The sequence below is a fragment of the Coturnix japonica genome, chromosome 11 (assembly GCF_054131305.1).
Source record: "Coturnix japonica strain WE chromosome 11, WE-NBRP24, whole genome shotgun sequence".
Taxonomy (NCBI): domain Eukaryota; kingdom Metazoa; phylum Chordata; class Aves; order Galliformes; family Phasianidae; genus Coturnix; species Coturnix japonica.
This window is the reverse complement of record NC_140673.1, coordinates 25,923,843-25,943,749: the sequence shown is the minus strand read 5'-3', so window position 1 is coordinate 25,943,749 and position 19,907 is coordinate 25,923,843. Positions and strand designations below refer to the sequence as shown.

Sequence of the window (19,907 nt, the reverse complement as noted above, 5' to 3'; positions counted from 1 at the left end):
TAGCACTGGATCAGTCACCAACTAATGAATGCTCTTTGCAGGTCTGGACTTTGATCATTGACAGGTCAAATGCTTTCATTAAATTCCTTGCTGACTTTTAACTTCCAAACTTTCTATCTTACTGTAGATTAAGAATACTGATATTCATTCATTGCAAGGGTTTTACGTTGATGCATTAAATCCTGTATTAAGAAAAACCGTATCATTTTGCTTCTGCTGACAGATGGGTCTTAAATAGCTATTTGGCCACAACTTTCTAACAAAGAATGAGATTAATTAAAAAAAAAAAAAAAAAAAAAGGAGAGAATTCAAAGGGAAACCCAAGAATGTTTCATTTCTGGGTTTCTGGTTCAAATTCAGGTCACACTGATAGCTCCTGGATGTATGATGTATATTATGGAGTAGAGTTGGGGTGCACAGCTGGTTTCTTCACAGTACTGATGATTACTCCATGGTTGCGATATTGGTACCACTTCTCAAGCACTAAACAGGTTTCAATCTTAGCTTTCCCATAACTCTGAGGGCAATTCTCCTGGTCAAGGTTATGATGAGTGCAGTCAACTTATTAAATGTATATATAACAAGCACTAATTATACAGTAAACACACATCAATATTCAAGCTTTAGCCCAATATTTCAGGAAATAAGATCTTGGAACACACACACAAACATACTTCAGAACACAGAGAAAGTTAAAATTAATTAATAATCCATTCCCTAAAGGTCATATGCCACCAGTTATTTATTTGATTATATTTCAAACTTGCATCCTCTGACCACCACGGGTTTGCAATGTATCTGCATAGCTTGTGGTGGCAAGTGACATAGCTCTCCTCCCTGTGACAGGTTGGCATTCCATGGGCCATCCACAGGGATAGAGTTGCTCTCCAGTGATTTGAGGGCAAGGCCACAACGATTTTTGCACAGAGCTAACTTTATCCCACTGAAAGCATGGAAGTTATTGAGTAAAGACCACACTGAGACAGAAGACGGACTTTGGGATTCTGCCTCAACACATCCAACCACAGATGACTTTGGGAATTTATTTACAGGCAATTTAAGAGTTCTGATTTACGTGATGAAATCACTTTCATAAATGCCTTCCTGAGCATGGACACCATCATGTCTTGCAAAGGCTGCCTTGTGGGTTTACCAAAGAAACCTGGAAGGTTACTAAACCTTAGCAACTGAGAATGAATGAAAGCAAAACAAAACTGAATAGGTACATCTGTGGAGGTTAAATAAGAAAACAAACACATGACATCAAGTGGCATTTTTTTCCTGTAAAAGACACTACAAGAAAAGGTCTCCAGCTGTAGAGCCAGCCAAGGTTGAAAGAGACAGACAAGAAAGGCAGATATGATTCAGTGTGTGACCTGCAGTAAGAAAGCCAGCCCAGCTTACAACAGCTTAGTAAGAGCAACACAGGATCCACACAGGCCATGCATGACAATATAGAAACACACAAACATCTTTTTGATTTTGCTGCTTATTCTTCACTTGGTGGCATCACAGAATTGTGTGACAAAACCAAACCAATCGTATCCACACTACGACCCTTCAGTACAAACAGTTGGCTTTCTGAATTTCCCATAGAGCACTGACTGCTCTACAACCTGCACACCAAACAAGGTATGAGATTAATGCCCAGTGAAAAAAAAAACCCACACATGCCTAGGACAATACCTCATCTCTGAAAATACTCCAGGTGACTTATACAATGGGATTATACATTGCTCAATCTGGCTTTATGCCTCTCAAGAATTAATTAGAGAAAACTTGCACTGAAATTATTAACATTTTCACTGTGAGATTTTTATTCGAGGCTAAATGAGGAAAGTTATTTGATTTTTTTATTCTGATTATTAATGAAAGAATCTTTTGAATTGCAATAATATTATTTACTCAACTTTATATTTACGGGCACAAAGATAGAGTTGTCTGGAGTGCTGCTCCTGGCCTTGGGATCCACAGCCTTAACTTGTTCAAACCCGCATGCTAACCACCAGCTTCCTCAGAATTATGCTGACGTACACTGCTTGAACCTGGGCTAGCACTTCTATTTAGACACATCAGTCATCTGATATTCAAAATGCCAGAGACATATATTTCCCATTGATATCTGGAACACTAAACATGATGCCTTCAGTTTAGATACCCAAGAATTGACTCAGGAACTCACCCTTAGGAGGGTATGGTGGCCCTAGATTTTAAGTGTCTAGAATTAGGAAAGCTAGCATACGTCCACAAAGGTGAGAGACACCTCCTTGAAAGGGAGACAGTGTGTAGTTAGCAAAGGAAAAGGGAGTTTGTTTGCTTCTGCATGCCCATGGTCCTTATTTAAAACGAATAAATAAATTAGGGAATAAGAACACTTAAAGACAGCTCATGCAGTCAGAGCTTTGTTTCTTAGGAGTATGAGTGCAGCCAACAGTGAGTATGGTACCCATACGTCTTGGGTACAGCCACGTGAATAAATAATTAAAAGCAAAAATAGGAGGCCAGTTGCCTGGTAAAAACCACCTCTACTCATCATCTTTCTGCGGCGTATCATGTGACAAATCCCAGGGACCTTGCACATTCCACAGGAAACCAGGGCCAGGAGTGCTACTGCAAAGTCGCTGACAGTGTGCAAATACACCCTATAGATTACACAGTTGATTTCTTCACATGCCTATACACTTAATTACTTGATTACCAGCTTGGCAATTGCTTTGTCTATATGCTGATTTTAAAACTGTTTCCCTTTATTTTTAGATATCAGACTTACAGAACAAGCTTGCAATGGTATCAGCCTTCAGAGAATAGTTCAATGTTAATTAGGAAAACTGAACAACTGAGACTTCTTTTAAGCCGAGTAATATTTTTCATATTATTAAAGTCTACCATTTTTCTTGAGTGGAAAACAATGCAAGACTGGCCCCTACCTACTAAATCAAATAGGGTGAGTGTTTTATTTTCACTCTGTGTTACCTGCCTGGTCAGAGCTAGGCAATCCAAAGTTAAATTTGGCTCACTGCATTTAGGGCTGCATTAGACCTTCCCTGCTGTTTTCTTCCTCACAAAGAAGGAAAAAAAACAGAGTGGGTGCTCCAGTCCAGAAATGATATGGAAATCCACACAATGTACAGCACTTAGCACTGAGCTTTCACAAGGCCGACAGCCGCGTCCTTGCAGCTCCTTCCCATTCAAACAAATATTTCCCTAGCTCTGTGTAAGGAGAGTGTCCTTCCACATACTTTATGATAAAAACAGAGACAGCCTACAAACACATTCTTCTCCCCATGCCATAATAAAGGCATTATGAGCAGGAAAAGTAATATCACAAACTCATTGTGATCCACAACCCACTATTCAAAAAGGGGAGAGTACACCATGGAAAAACATACAAGGGACTGTTAGGAGGCGCAATGCATCTCTGTCACCTCATCTTTTACGTACCCAGGAGTGCTCTGACCACAAAAGGTGAGAGCACTACATCTGAACAATGCATTCAAGTCTCATGCCAACTTATGCTTTAATTTGCCAGTTTGCAAAACATTGGAGCCATAACAAGACATGAGTGTTTGGTACTTGGCTACTTCAAAGCACAGGCTGGAAGATGGGCACAGCTTAATGGTATCTATATCACACTACTTACATACAGACACTCTGTCAGATGAGCAATTCAGTGAGAGAGGAAAGAAAAGTCATTGTCCATGAATAAATACAAACTTCTCAGCCTTCTATGAGATCTGCAGAGTTGGCAGCTCTCCTTTGACAGCCATCTCCTGATGGCTCAGATGTGACTCTACTGACCCACTGTGAGCAGCACACTCACCTGCATTCAGGTGGGTAATGCACCCATGAGACTCTACAAACTCCAAGTTATATATATATATAAATACATATATATATATTCATGAATTGGGGTCACTGACCTCACGTATGATGGAAGATGGTGGCAGTTCAGAGTTTGGTTGCACTACCATCTTTGAAGTTGGATCAAATGCTGTTCATGTAGAACTGAATCCCACGGACAGAAAATAAGGACACTAAGACCTATCCTTGGAATTGTGCAACAGGCAAGAGACTGAAAACGTAGAGAAGGATTCCTGAAACCAAACATCTCTTGTGTCTCTGCACTGGAAAGCAAACAGTAGGTGCACAAAAGTATATTATTTTTCTCTTTTCACTCTCAAAGGCCAAGATTTCTTATATAAATTGGCAAAAAAAAAAAAAAAAGTTGTAATCTATTAAATTATTTTCAGTGTCCAAAAGAGGGGGAAAAAAAGTCCACATTCCTCATGGGTTGAGAAGTTTTTTGCTAAGCACTGAATAACAGCACCATACTGATTTATATTAATTTTACTTTTCAAATGTCTGGATATAGATATACAGATTAACCTTTTTCTGCTCATATTTACTGTGCCGCCTTTCTTGAAATGGGAACCACAAGTGTTTTGATAAATGGACCGAAAGGTTGTCTGGTTACACAATAGCTTCTACTTGTATCCTCTGCTGAAATACTATTCAATGCTTCTCTACAGCTACACTGCTCCATGAGTCACAGCAGTTACTTCTATGCCTCTCACAACAACAGTTCACTGGGGATACAGGGCTTCAAATGAGCGGGAACAATTTATGCCACTCATTTATTTTTACTTCTCTCCCAGTGATTGATTCTCACTGTCACAAAATGCCATTTGATGTGACAATTATAAATCTCCCTGCGCAGACAACAAACTGCAGGACGTTTGAAATATTCACTTTGTAAGACTGAATTTGCTGCTATGCTAAATTAAATTCCTGAAAGTTTACCACAACAGAAACCAACTCCTCTCAATGTTGTAACAACAAAAGTAAAAAAAAGCCTAACCAAAAGATGCATGTAGCTCAGTAACCTGTTAGCAGTGCCTATAGCAGATGGCTTAGGGAAGACAATAGGCACGGGGTGACCATACAATAATCCTTCCCCAGAATATCCTCCCAGTCTCCAGTATTTCTGTTCCCATTTCCAACCATCATGAGATGCCAAATCTTTAGAGGAGGCTGAGATTGCAGACAAAGCACATCTTGCATGAACACTAGAAATCTCTCATTAGAAAATACATTTATTATAATGCGACTTAGAGATCAATACGAGTCTCAGAAAACAACATGGGAGTTTTGTTTCTGTGTTGTTGTTTTTTCTTTTAATGTCTCAGCACTATCCCTGTAGCTCGCAGTCTCTCTGCTTCAGTTCTGGTTCCTAAACAAATATGCCAGAGATTTGATTTGCAGCACTACCTCATCTTATGACACCAGCAAGACCTTGCCCCAACCTGAAAGGTTAGGAAATGCGCACACAGAACAGCTATGATACAAATACTGTGACTGCTCACCTCACATGCCAGACAGAATAACAATCCTGTCCTCAAATAACATTTCAATATCCCTGAGGTTGTCTCAGTGCAGTCTGAAGTGGGCCCGTTCCTTGTCACTGTGACTAGACCTACAATATGTCGGGCCAGCACAGGAATACATTGTCCATAAGGGTCCCACTGACCCTTGTTTTTTTCTCTTGAAAAGTATTTTCACTGTCATCTCTAACATACACGGTAAGTAGATGAAATCCTGACAGCCCAACTTGGCCAACACATTCTGTTGGATGGTGACAACCCTGAAGAACTCAAAGCTTAGTAGCTGATGCAACAGAAATTTAAGGGAAGGGTGGGAAACAAATCCCAGGTGGCACTTAAACAGGTGGCTCAAGTTCTCTTAATAAGGATCTAACATTCCTTATTATTTACAGGGTTGAATTATTGTACAAAATCTGTATTTCTCACTGCAACAAGTGCAAAATGTCAAGGAAAAACTTTTCAAATGAGGTCTGGTTTATTTATCTATTTCGGATGCCCTTCCCATGCACCTTAAGATGTTACTTACTGCATAATGCAGTACATTTTAGAAGGAAGTTTCTTTACTCTTTTTCACTATTCTTCAGGTAACCTCCTCAATTAGTGCAGGCCGCTACTGACAACAGTATCAAACTTACATGTAAAACTAATCTTCTTTTACCATACCTCTGAGTTAATGGAAGTAGATTTGTGTTATATGGGATATGCCATCACACGCTATTTTAAACATGCTTTTATTTGAATAGCTAAGTGGGTAAATCCTGAGAACCTTACTTGGTGTTTATTCAGCCCTTACTTACTGAGACAAACTCCCAAGGTCAGATAAACACTGGGAGAGAAACTCAGGCCTTCACCCACAGTTATAAACAATGAACTCAGCATAAACTGTGATTCCCAGCTGACACTGGGAAAAAAGCAGCAGCTAACGTTTCTCCTCATCTGTGTCCAGAATGATTGTATGAAAAGAGATTTACTTCCTTGTTAACAAACTTTGCCCCATCTCAGACACTGAAGGAGGGTAAATTGCAGAACAGATAGAACCAGGAATAACCACATGGCACACCAGCAACATTAACCGCCAGTTGGGATTCTGACCCCAAATCCCATAATACTCTCCACAAATACTGCTACATCCAAACTTTTAAAACTAACACAAAACAATGAAGTGGTTTTTCACGCAAGCACTGTACACTCCCTTGAAAATTGTATTTAATCATTTCAAGGCCCAGAGACATCCCAGAAGATGAATGAGGACGTCCCTCATAATCTTTCATTTGAATCTTAGTCATTCCTTCACAGTCCTGCTAAATTCTGAGGAGACTGGCATCAGAGAAGGACATCACTTGTCCTTTTGGCTCACCATGAGATCCAGACACACTAAGAGAACAGGCTGCTTGATAAACTCATGGCACCAAACAAAAACAGAACATCCGTTATACAGAAATATGTTTGCGATCTGAAGGAGTCCCCCATCTGTCTGCCCCAGGAATGTCAGTATGACACTCGGGTTTGATTAAGACTGTGAGATTCAGGCTAACATTTTCCTCTTGGGCTGTAGGGAGAAATCTGAGTTGGTCAGTTTGCAGCACTGATCAGATGCCATACCTGTCATATAAAAAAATACTGAAAACAGGAAAATCTTCTGTTACAAAGGAGGGCCACAGCTGCTGATAAGCTGTTGTGAACATAAACAATAATAGAATAGAACAGAAATCAGTTGTTTTAGATAGTTTCCTTGCTGTAGAATCTAAACTCCCCCTTCTATGAGAGCAACAAAAACCCCCCAAGCCCTATTAAAATACATAAGAGCTACAGTTAAGAATCAAAGATACAAAGTGCTGGCTGCCAGGGCTACTAACAGGTAACATTCAATCCCACAGTAGAGTACAAATCATGGGACAGTATTTCTGGCGGGCAGACTAGACAAATCTTACTAGTGCCAGCATAGGTAGGTAAGAAGTCCAGCCGCATGCTCATGCTTTCTAAGGCAAAACACGAGTCAAGCAGTGACAAACAGGAGATGGGCCCTATTAGGGGACAGATCTGGAGCGAGGCCAACATAAGCCTTCACATCCATTGTGCCTGCGTCATAGAATAGAAAATCCAGAGAAAGAAGAAAACACATTTGGTTCATGCATTTATCACACGGTACAACAGTGTCATCTGCAGCACATAAATGCTGTCATTTTAGAACAGGGAAAAATCTTGCATGCTTAAACATCCTTAGCAGAATGTCTCACTCAGATACATGGTTCCGAAGCACTTTATAGGTGCAGATTATAAAAGTAAAGATTAACAATTAAAAACATGCTAAACTACAGCGTCTGTAGTTTTTTCCATCTAAAAATAATGAAATAATAGTTCCCACTCTCTTACTCCATTCAGTGTTGCAAAGAGCCCCGAGACCACCAAAGAGAAGACACTGCAGAAATGCTTAGTATTATAAATCAGATACCCTAATGTGAGGCTGCATGTCACACAGGATGGTTTGCAGCCAGCTGCAATACAAAAACCACTGCATCTGCTGGAATTTTCAAAGGAAGCGTTTACACTGATGTCAGGGAGACGCCTGTAGAATATCAGCCCTCATAGAGTCTCCAAGCAGAATATTTTTCAAAGCATTTGCTCTATCCCCATCTATTCTTCAAGTCTTTGAACTCACATGATCTGTTCACAAAAGGAAAGGAGATTGGACTACAGCTTCCTGGAAATGTTGCTAAGCATTATCTAGGGCATGCACAACCCAGTGACTGTTCCATTTCCAGATACATCCCCATGAACAGCTTGATTACCCACAAAGCGATGAGATGCAAAACTTGGGTTTCTGTGACGGGCATGCACTGAATAGGAATGTCCTATTCCCCCAGTCACCAAAGCATACCTGAGCTTTGAATTATGCCAGGCCAGGAACAAAGAAATATTGCTCATAACAAAAAACTTTTAATAACTCATTTTCTGAGAAACTCTTTCATCTCTGCCAAGCTTCAGAAAAGGCTGGGAGGCAAGCAGAAATAAACATTATACAGACTCACCACTGCTGGCTCTAAAGTAAACTCTCCTACTTCCTATTTACATTTTAAGATCTGAAGCTTTGTGGTTTACTAGTTCTGCAAGTAAGTGCTTTGGGTTTTGGAGGCTGCCTGAACATGATGTCCCACCACTACTGAATTCTTCCTAGCTTTTATTAATATAATAAGGAGGTCAGAAAAGCAACAATCTTTTATATGCCCTGCTAGCAGAAATATTTTACTTCTCGTCTTTTATAAACAAAACAAAGCAAACAAAGCATACAATGTCAAATTAATGCCAGCGCAGGGGATATTACAGCTTTGTTTGTTTCTTTTGCAAACCAAGGATGCTAGAACATGGAACGAGGCAGCCTCATTTAAAAAGGGTGTGGAGGATTCTTTGAGGGACAAGAAGAGGGCGGTGGCATTTTTATGGCTATGAAACCCTTTCCAGGGCCATAGGCTGAAACGTACCTAAGCAGGCCCTGTGACCTTTTCCTCAGAAGGCACAATCTGTGTAGAGCAAGGATGGGCAACCTGTATCAACAGCCATGAAGAAAATGTGGTTTTCATCTCATGCAGCCCTCCCTGAATGTAAAATGTCTTCATTAGCCGGGACGTCAGCGCCGTGACTGCTGCCAAACTCAATATATAAGCTAGCAGAACTGCACTGAACGAGGACAGAGCAAGGGAGAGGTTCCCATGACACTAATTTATTTCTCCCATTTGAAAGACACCAGCTCTGTGATTCATATGTGTAGAACTGGCCTTACAGAGGAGGAGAATATTAAAGAAGCAGGAGGCCAAGCGCTTATCAATTTCAAAAGCAGTCACAGGTCATTTCAAAAACTTCTGAGGCAACCCAGAGATTCAGAAGTGTTGCTTTGTGGGTTTTCTTTCCTCCTCTCTCGTCTCACCCTCCCAAACCCAGCCCCTTTCCCCTGGTCAGCAGAAGGACAAGTTGCTGCCTTTGCTGAAGCTGGGTCACAGCCAGCTGGCACCCAGCTCCTCGCTGAGGGCTTCTGGCCCTGTCCCCACCGAGACTGCACGTTTCACAGCAGGGCCGCATGTGCAGCCGTGCTGCAGGGCGCGAGGCTGAAGCGCTGCACACAGCACTTTGCTCAGTGCCATCCGATGAGATTAAATATAGCTGGGAAAGCAAGCACCAGGTTGTTTTGTCTCCGCAAGGTTTCCCTTCATCACAGATGATTTCAAGCAGCTGAAGAGTCCTTCTGTAGTAATTGCTCTAAGGTCTGCTGCTTTAACAACGTGGCATGTTCTGAAGAGGAGACTCTGGTATCAGAGCCAAAATATACGGAATCCACTTGCTGGTCTGGCTCCCACCGAGATTACAGAGATCAGGCTATGAGAACACTTCGAGCCAGCATGTCTCTGCAGCCTCCACTCCAGGATGTACTGTAAAGGACACGTACTGTGCATGCTTTGGGGGTGGAAACGTGCTTTGCACTCTATTTGTGTGAACAAAGCTGGCAGCTTGGGTGGATATTGTGGAGCAATGAAGCTCTATTGTGTTTGCCAGTCATCACGAGAATCAAATGAACAAATTTAGAAGAAGCAAATTGGGCTGAAGTTCCTTTAGAAAAAAAAACAAACAGGCGAAGACTAGTCAGGCTTGGTAAAACAGAATATGGGATATTCTTCCTAAAATAATCCATAGTAAGCACTGAAGCAGCAAAACAAACTGCCCATTTTGCTCTTCATATAGCTGCTCAAACACCATCTCTTAGATGATGTAGTGAATCTAAGATAGAAAATAAACTACTTGTGCCTCTCAAATTTTAGGAAAGGATTGAATCCTAAACTTCAAACTACACATACATTACTACCAGGGGAAAAATGACTTGTGCACCACAGGTGAGTCAGTTCCCAATGACAGAGATTGAGGAGTAACACAAAGATGTAAAGGGAGAGACTCCACCCAAACCAAAAAGATTATCTGCCAATCACAGAAAGTAAGTTTTGCATACAAAGTGCTGATAAAGGAACAGGAACAACAGAAGAATGACCATATCACCAAATGAAGATAACAAACACACCAAAAACAGAGACCTGCAGTAGAAAGGGATAAAACTGTCATATATCAAAATGGCAGCAAATTCAGGTACCCCCCCCCTCTCAGTAAGCTGAAATCAGACCAGACAGTGCTCCCACTAGTTAATGTCCCAGCTGCTTCCTTCAGCTATGAATCCAAAAAGGTGTAACGGCAAGGATGACATTTCCAAAATGGAACAACTGTCCTGCTACCTGTAGCCTCAAACTGCCTATGAACTCATGATAATTTTATTATAAGGGGAAAAAAGGTGAATTTAGTGCCCGTGAGAAGGCGCTATCCCTTGCCGGGGATAGAAATTGCAACATGAACCTATCAGAAAGAAGCAGTGGTACTGCTAGGTTATTAACACAAGGAATACGAGGAGTTTTCTGGTACAGAACACTTTGTGTTGTAGCCGTGGCAGCACAAGCAAAGTTTCCTTTAAGTTCCAAAACTAAGTGTGGGTGCTGGAGCTTAGAGACCCTTTCTACAAAGCAGCAGCCCACACAGAACAGCCAGCCACCGCTGTACCATCACTTGAAAGGAATACCTACACTGCTCAGAGATCAAAGCTACAGCAAATGAATCCCAGCCCAACACTAAGGGACTGACCGTCAGAAGTAAAAGGACAGCTTATTTGCCATTTCAAAAGCAAACTGCACTGATGACTTCTGCTCGGGTAAAGGAGGCAGCAGAATATCACAGAAAATGAATAACTCTCCAAAAATATTCAAAAGACCATCACACCCCATCCCTCCAACCATGGATAATGGATGAGCCCCCAGGTGGCAGTAACTTTCAACAGCTACCTGCAAGGACCCGGCCACGGACCAGTAACCTAATTACTCTGTGCTTTTTGCCTCCTTCACAAGCTAGTTAAGTATCTCAACAGAAACACGGAGCTTTGCATATGCCTGATCATCCAAAACTGTCACTGGTTAATTCCTAGAAGTGGATCTTCTCTTAAAAATGATAGTTTCACCACAAACTATTATAGCCGTGAGTAAAATTAGGTCCCACATTTGTACTCTCTAAAATATCAAAGGCATCACTAGCAAAGTCTTTTGTTCAAGATCTCCAGAGTCCTTGAGGTAATAAAAATTGGGTCGTGGAGTAGTTTCTCTTAAAAATTTAAAGTAAATGCCATGTTCAGGCAATACCTGCTCTGTGACTCATGGAAGATTCAGTCTGAGAGTGGAAATACTGTACCAACAGACACAGCAGCAGCACTCCTACCCCCACCAAGAGGAGGAAGGGAGGGGAGAGCAGCATAGCAGATGATTTCGAACAGTTTCCTGTTACAATCCCTTGAAAAAAATCCAGCCGTACTTTCACCCTGCTTTCTGTTTGCTGAAGTTCTCCTGACAGTTGGTTCTTTCGGTTGCCAGAACCACAACAAAGGACGGCCTTGAGTTTCCACACAGGCCATTTTCTCCCTCTCTCGTCTCTGATCATCTCACAAAGGTATTATTGTTGCTGGCTCACTGGGGCTCAGTGCACCTGAGGCAGATCAAAGGCACTTTTTAATGCCCGCCTGACCACACAGGTCTCTCTCCCACTGCATTAAATTAAACTCGATGATTAATCTCTATAGCCCTGAGGGTCCCTCGGTGCATACGGAGAGAGAAAATATATATTTCTATCAAAACACAAGTATAATATACTTTCATTTTATAGCCCTAATTAAAAAAAGGAACAGCTAATTCCAGCCAAATGCAGCTGCATATAGGTCTCATTAAAACACAAATATAACTGCACTGTATGCTCTGCATTCATTTCATGTAGTGTACATAGGTAATAGATAAAATAACAGTAAACCAAAATCTTTCCATAGATTAAATGCAGACAAGTTTAGAATTTGCTTTTTGTCTGCCTGCTAAAGATTGCTATACCTCTGATCAGATAAGTGAAGGAAGGTAGTCAAGGAAATGATCATAAAACGCTGAGTAGTTACATTTAAATAAACCAAACACTGCACAAGCATCTATTCCTGAGTTTGCATACAAATGATTAAGAGTCTTGAAAGGTTGCACCTTGTCTATGGTGCACATCCTATGCAGACTTCGGGTTAGCTTTAATGACAAAACAGAACAATAATTAACAGCAACGTTGACGTTATCACGTCACTTCTGTTACATTAGCACAGTTAACAGGGCAACATCTCACAGTGTCTTGGAGAATGCACAGAAAAAGTGCTTCTAAAGCCCTTACACTGATCTGCTTTGATTTAGTTTGGGGAAAAAACCAAACAAACTGCAATTGTGAACCGAGTTTAGAACTACGTTAGAACTTACTAATATACATGTATTAAAAATTAATAAATAACCACACACATGTCCTCCTCCAGGGTGAGTTACACTAAAGGAATAAGTTACAGCCAGCTGGCTCCTTTCCAGCTCTTCAACATTGCCCTCAGACCTTCTGGGGAAACTGACTGAGAGATCCTTAGCTCATTTTAGCCCAGTATTATGTATCTATTAACCCAGCTTATTTTAATGATTTAAACTAGCTCAGCTAAATGAAGCAGGTTAGGAAGAGTTCACGCAAACAGCTTCTTCTGAAGAACCTTCACCAACTGAACTGCAAGCAGTAAAAGTAAGGGCAGGCTTGGAAGGGCTTACGGGGTGTCATTCCAGCACTTCAATAGACATAGACACCAATGTGCTTTTTCAGAGACACATTAAGCTAATAACAGCAAACTAGATGTTCAAATCTACAGCTTAAGAGGAATCCAAATATATTCCCATTGTTTTAGAGCATCTAAGCTCTTGTTAAATGCTCTGCTTCACAATACTGGGATTATTTACATCTTTAAATTTAACTGTGCTTAAATGCTTTGCTGCACTACAATCTGTGTGACAAGAACACCTTAATGAATGCTGTTACTACAAAGGCAACTTATAGATTCTGCTAAACCTGATGCTTTATTATCTGCTTCCTTTCTTTTTCTCGACTGGAGATCTCTCTCCACGAAGCACGTTAGTCCTCTCTAAATTCAATAGCACTCCCGCTGCCATTTGCTCATTTAGTAAAAAAAAAAAAAACAACAAGTCAATAATCAGTCTAAATTTAAGAGTGAAATGAGTTTTAAATAAAAAATGTGGCAGAAAAGGGTACTTACCTAAATGGAATGCTTTCAGACTCATACATTTTAAAAAGGTATAAATTTCAAACGCAGACACTAAATTTTAATTGCAATTTCAGAAAAAGCTTTCGTATTAATTCACCGAGAAAAATTAGCGAAGCAAAAATTGCTTATCAAGGTTTTTCTTTCTTTTTAGTCACGATACAGATCATAATTCCACAGATCATGGCAACTTACAGAGGTAGGATGATTTATATTGATTAAGTGAAGTGGTGGCGGAAAAGGGCTGTGACTGGAGACATGCATTCCTTCTCCAAAGACACCATTCTGTAACACATTAGTGACAAGCTTGTCACAGATAACTCAAGCTCAGAGTCTGGCTCAGATTTCAGCCTCCTCTTTAAGCCACTCTAGCATCGTGGTTTCTACTTTTCATGTCATTTTTCAGCATTGATTTCTACTACTATTAAAGCTGTTGCTTAATAGCAAATGCATGGTAATATATAATTAATAACCAAAGATAAAGACAGAGTTAACAGTAAAAAATAATAAAAATCAAGGCAAAGGATGAGAGGCACAAAGGTCACTTTTCCCTCCAAACACATAAGTTACTATGTTTTGTACAAATTAGGACTATACATACAACCTACCCCCATGTGGCACGAAGATGTTCCACAGATCAGAGCAACTCGTGATGTAATTGGCTGGTTTTCACATGGCAGGTTATATCCTCTCACATCTGCTCCAATTACTCCTATTAAAATAAAATCAAAGTGCTATTTTAGTGAAGAGCAAGCCAACCCTCACAAAGCAGTGCTTTTCCATGCACAAATAATTGCCAAATATCTCACACCACTACCACAAATCATAAAATTCTACTTTCTCAATAAACAAAGCTATAAAATAACTCTGATAAACTATTTCTTTTTTATTACAGATGCATGAGGACACATGATCTCTTCTTGTTCATGTTTATCATCATGATTTTTAAGCGCTGTATCAACTACAACCTGACCTTCATTCCCTTAAGTTATGCTAACATAACGAGAAAACAAGAAGACTCCCTGATAGGAAAGGCACCAGAGTAGGTATGTTTATTTGTTGACAGTTTATCACACAAACACTGTTTGATGTGTTTTGTCAGGGGATGAGTTGGTAAAAGGGAGAACTTGGCAGCAGACTGGATGGCTGCCAGCCCCGTTGTATTGGCTGCTGCTGCTGTCTGTGTCAGGCACAACCATCTACAGGAGAACAGATTAGTGCTTCCCTATGAGGAGCCGTGCTTGGCTACAAATTTCTACACGAAGGAAAGCACGGGAAGGAGGACAAATACAGCAAGCACTCAGCAGAAACTTATACTGGGGGATGCCAGAGAAGTGCCAGGATATTGGTTACAGAATGGGGAGATCTGCAGTGAAGTTTCACCATGTGTCTTATTATGCTTGAATCAGTTAAGGGCAGGCTGAAATGGAAATTTTGCCCTCTCCTTCTCTTCTTAAGTTGAATTCTTGCTTGCATGGCATTGCAGCAACATAACAAGGCATGTTTTTTTGCTGGTCTTCTTCCTCTTGACCGTTATTTTTTAATAGATCAGTGTGCAGTCTGGTAACTGGCTTGGCAATCCTGCCAACATAACTAAATAATAACATTTCCCTGCGCTGCAGAAGGAGAGCAAAAGCATTTGATGGATATTTTAGATTTTCAAAACCAAAGATTTTACGTACTGAATAATGCCAAGAGTTGTGGTTTGTATGCTACATTTCCTTAGCACCCTTTTGTTTAGGTCACAACTGCAAGATTCTGTTAGCAATCTGTCTGCTGGGTTTTCTCTTATCATGGTTGCCATGGTTATTACAGTGTTATGGTTGAAAGTTACTTAAATAATCAGAAAATCAAGGGCAAAAAATTCAGTGTCTTCAAAGATACGTCCTCATATCCCTTCATCCTAGTTGGCTTGTGACTACATAGCAGCATAGTTGTCACACATGGGGCTTATTTGTAGGGAGCAGCAGAAAACTAAAAATATTCTATTTATGCATTATTTTTCACTGCTCAGCTCAGGCATGCATGAGTTCGTACTAAGAGTTTTGGATAGCGTTATCAAAAAGGTAGCACAGTTTCAATAACACCGAAACTTCCTGAGGTAAGATTTATTTTCTAACCTATCAAACTCAAAAGCCTCCATTTCCTGCTGAAGAAGTTACATTGAATCACTTTGCTTTTAACTCTATTTAGATAAAGCTAAACAGTATAGTAAGAAAATGAAAGAGCTGAGCCTCACAAACGTATTTCAATGTATCTGAAACTGAGCACATCAGAATGTTGTGCTGGAGAAGAAAAAAAAAACCACTTAATATTAGGCCTTCAACACTCCAGTTGTGGAAAAAAGCTGAAAGCCTCAGATAGGAATTGCCTCTTACAGGCCACCTCTCTCCTTACTCTTGTTTGCCAGTTTATATGCACAGCATTTACCTAATCTTACTCCTAGACCAAAAGCACCATTGTTGGTACATACCCAGCACTCTGCTAGCATAAACATCCATGAAAAAGAACCCACTGCAGTAATTAAAGGATGAATATCTCCTAAAACAAGGAAGGAAAATCAACTTAGATGTAAGACTTCTTGCTTGGAATTGAAAATGTTTAATTTTCTTGCTCATCTCTCAAATTTTGAGTAGTAGATGTGCACTCTCATTACATTGGCTTGCCAGCCCAATAGTGTTTCAGTTCAGGAATTCAAAGTGGAGCTTGACAGAAGTTAATGCACAATTTGGAAGTCCAGCTGCTAAGAAATACGCAGCAATACCTAAGGGCCTTTCTATAAACAGCAATTCAATGCTGGTACTTGCTGTTCGTTGTTTGTTTTAATTTATTATTTTAGTTATGCTACTTAATAGGAAAAGCATCTGAGCAAGTTGCTGGATATGAAACTGACTGTGCAAAAAAGAGCTAAAAATTAATTCAATACATTCCTGTTTCCCAGAATAGTAAATATGTGACTGAGTACCTAGTCCTCCAGCATGTGCATCAATGAGAGATGCTGCTACTGCAATCCCTTCGGGGAGACCGAGTTCTTTTGCAGCTTCTGGCGTTAGACCTTTTCCAACAGGCTCTCCAGGAGACAAGACGTGGTTTCCTGGGCAGACACAAGAAAAACCATACACCTGTGAATTTACTAAACAGAAAAACAAACATGTGTGTTATTACAAGAACACCCTTCCTCTCCCTGAAGTTAGGTGGTATATATAACACTAAAAAGCGCATCAAAGAACTCTATCTGATTAAGAAATATCTCTCGTTACGTATCTGTATGTTAAACACAACCAGGCTAGATCAGGCTGCTCCACAGTAATTTAAAAGTTCAAAAGCATTCAATGCCCTGTCTAGCCGCAGAGAGGGATCTCACCACAAGCAATTAGATTTTGCTTGGCAGCTTTCCAACAGATATGAAATAGCTGTGCCTAAATTCCAAGTTCTTGTGGTAGTTGCTGCATAAACTGCCTGCAGCCATTCCGTGTGTACGGGAATGAGATTCAGCTCAGGCCACTGAAAGCTGATCCTGTTAAAAAAAGCCAACAAAAAACAATAATCTTCCTTTCCCCACCTCCCCCCCCTCCTATCTTCATAATTTCTAAGAGCTTCCACTAACAATAAATTGGCTGCAGTACCAGAAACTCTGAAAGAGAAACCAGCAAATTACTGCACTGTTGCAGCTGTACTTTCTCATAGACCTAACCATCCACTTTTGAGTCTTCACTGGAGGTGTGAAGAAGGTCATGGCCACCCCAAACACGACCAGTGCAACTCTCCTCTCTCAGGCTTGTCACCTGTGACAGGTCCCACCTGCACTGGTCTCCACTACCATAATGCACATTTATGTTTTTTCTAGCTAAATCATAAGGTACTGTTTCAATAATTAAACCACAGTGATAGAGAGTGCTCAGAGCTTAAAAAGAAACATAGATTCAGGAAACTCAGAACTGAGTGTCGCAGCCTTCTCCCTGGCAGCCAAGCCTCACCAAACCCAAGGAAATGACTGACAGCTCCTGGAATCACACACAATTCTGTTTGTCTACAGATTTGGTGGGTGAGAGGCAGTGAGGCATAGCAGGCAATCTCAAATACCTCCCTGCCAATCCATGCCTTTATGATAGAGACTTTGTGCTCATTTCATACTACATATCAGTAGTGTTACTCAGTTCTGCAAATCCACAGGGCAGAACTGACAACACTTCTTTCTGAAAAAGAAAAGCCTATTTTCACAGTTGATTCAGTTGAGAATGTTACACCTATCAAGCATTTCATTGTGTAGAAAGGGAGCAAACCATTATCCATAATAGAAACTAATAGGAACAGCATATTGTAAATTGACAGGAATACACTAATGCCCATGAGTATTACATTCTAGAAATAGTTATGCTATATTGCTGCTTGATGAAAAGGTTATAATATTAAATTCACAGGTGGAAAATGGGTCTTTGGTTTCATATATCACAGTGGTAGATGACCTTAGGCTTGGCTGCAAACTATGCTGATTCTTCACTTTATGGAAGGCAGCCACATCCTGACTGAAGCAATGCATGGGGCACTTGGTGATTAGACAGCACACAAACTTCTTAAAGTTCATTTCTCCAAGAGTTTCTATACAGTTGAAGCCACACCTCTGCCTCTGAAATGCTAGGCTGGATTTTGCACTGGAAATTTACAACAAATCAGTCATATCCAAAACTTCTGGTTTGCCCTTAGCTTTATAGTCAAACATTAAGGGAGTAACCACAAGTCATTGTTTCCAGCTCTCCACTAACTTATACAGAAGAATGTGATAACAACTTGACATCTTCTCATACAAAAAGTCTACATTTTAATAATTCTTATTTACTGTGCTAGCTTTTACAAAGAGATGTATATCTTGTGATTATTTCCCAATAGTAAGATTTGAGAGCAGGATGCTTACTCTTTAAGATAAGTTTTTGGTCACCTTCTGGTTTCTTAGGACATCAGAAAATAATACAAGTAAAACAACAGTTGCATCCTTCACCTGACATTCAAAGACCGTGCAGGTGGAAGGAAGTTCAAAAGAGTTCATGCAGCTAAAACCACATCTTCTTCTCCAGAATCAGCTGCATGATCTGAAAGCATACAGATGTGTATGTATATAGATGTATATATATATAGCACGAGATGAAAATAATCTGAAATAAAGCATCTTTACAGGCACTCAGGTCCACCGTTGGCTTATCTGGGGCTTATTTGTATCAGTCATACTGGTAAAAAAAGTTCATGTTTAATTATTCTAATGGTTATGCTCCCATTTAGAGATCAGGGCTACTACAAAATCTTTTCCTACCAGCTCAATTATTGTATTTCTAGTTAACAAGCACTAAGGGAGCATTTCCAGAAATAAAGAGAATCCTCTCCTCTAACAGAACAGAAAATGACCCTATTGATTCTGTTGGTACAAGCGAGGTACAAGGATGACCAGCAACACTGCTGTCCTCCACAGGAGTCAGATGTGTGAGAAAGTGCCCGGGGATGGGTTTGCTGTGATTTGAAGACACTGCATATTAACACTGTGTTTTAATAAATGACTTCAAGGTAGAGTTCAGCCAGCCCCATTTGCAAGTAAAGCTGAATGGTTATTCTTTGACTGAGAGCACCCCCAGAGAACTTGGGAAGTGAAGCAGAAGGAAGCACCCACAAGTCCCCCTTACATGGAGTACAAAGGGGAGTCTCCAGTGTCACCCAGCAATCAGGGAAATCAGCAAGCACAATACTGACTCTGACCCTCTACTTCATCCTTTCAGTTTTAAAAATCAGTGAACGTTCTGCTTTGTGCACATGATCTGTGCTTAAGAAGCTTTATAAAAGAGCAAAAGCAGGCTCCATGTGGCCACTGTCATCACAGGAGTTGCTTTCCCACCCACGCAAGAGTGAGTAAGTAGGTGTGGAATGGGCAGAGACCTAGGAAGGGAATTATTATTCCCATGCTTTAATCCTCACTGGAAAAGTAGAAAACTCAGCTAAGTGTCAGTATGCTTACAGTCTGTGACTATAAAGCTATTAAAAGATAAGTTAAAAGATGTAAAAATGCAAAGAGGAGCCATATCGGAAAAGCAAAGTATTTGAAACAGATTGTACACCAATTCTTGTCTGGCAGAGAAGGGAGATTCTTACTTGAGCAAAATGCAGTGGCTCTTGCAGTCAAGGGACAGCTACTCTAAGAACAAAGTCATTGCACAGCTACTCACCAGGAACTCAACAGCAGGTGCTGCCACCCTTAAATCCTACCTGTCAGGGAAAGGAAACTGCCAGAGAGGAAGGGAAATAAACCGCCCGCATACACAGGCAGTCAGTGAGAGTATTACAGAGGCTGTATAAAAGAG

The 19,907-nt window shown here is 40.5% G+C and overlaps 1 protein-coding gene across 50 annotated transcripts in view; it reads right to left on the bottom strand.

The window, feature by feature from the left end:
- The window catches only part of FGGY (FGGY carbohydrate kinase domain containing), a 264,789-nt gene that overhangs the window by 43,161 nt on the left and 201,721 nt on the right, over positions 1–19,907 (bottom strand). For all 50 annotated transcript variants that reach the window (XR_014932893.1, XR_014932895.1, XR_001556977.3 and 47 more), the window contains 2 exons: positions 16,532–16,660; positions 14,175–14,278 (listed from right to left, as the gene is read on the bottom strand). Coding sequence is in view for 21 of the 50 variants with exons in the window: in XM_085511841.1 (XP_085367967.1) it covers positions 14,175–14,278; positions 16,532–16,660 (233 nt within the window). In the remaining 29 variants the exon portion in view is untranslated. The remainder of the gene's footprint in view (positions 1–14,174; positions 14,279–16,531; positions 16,661–19,907) is intronic.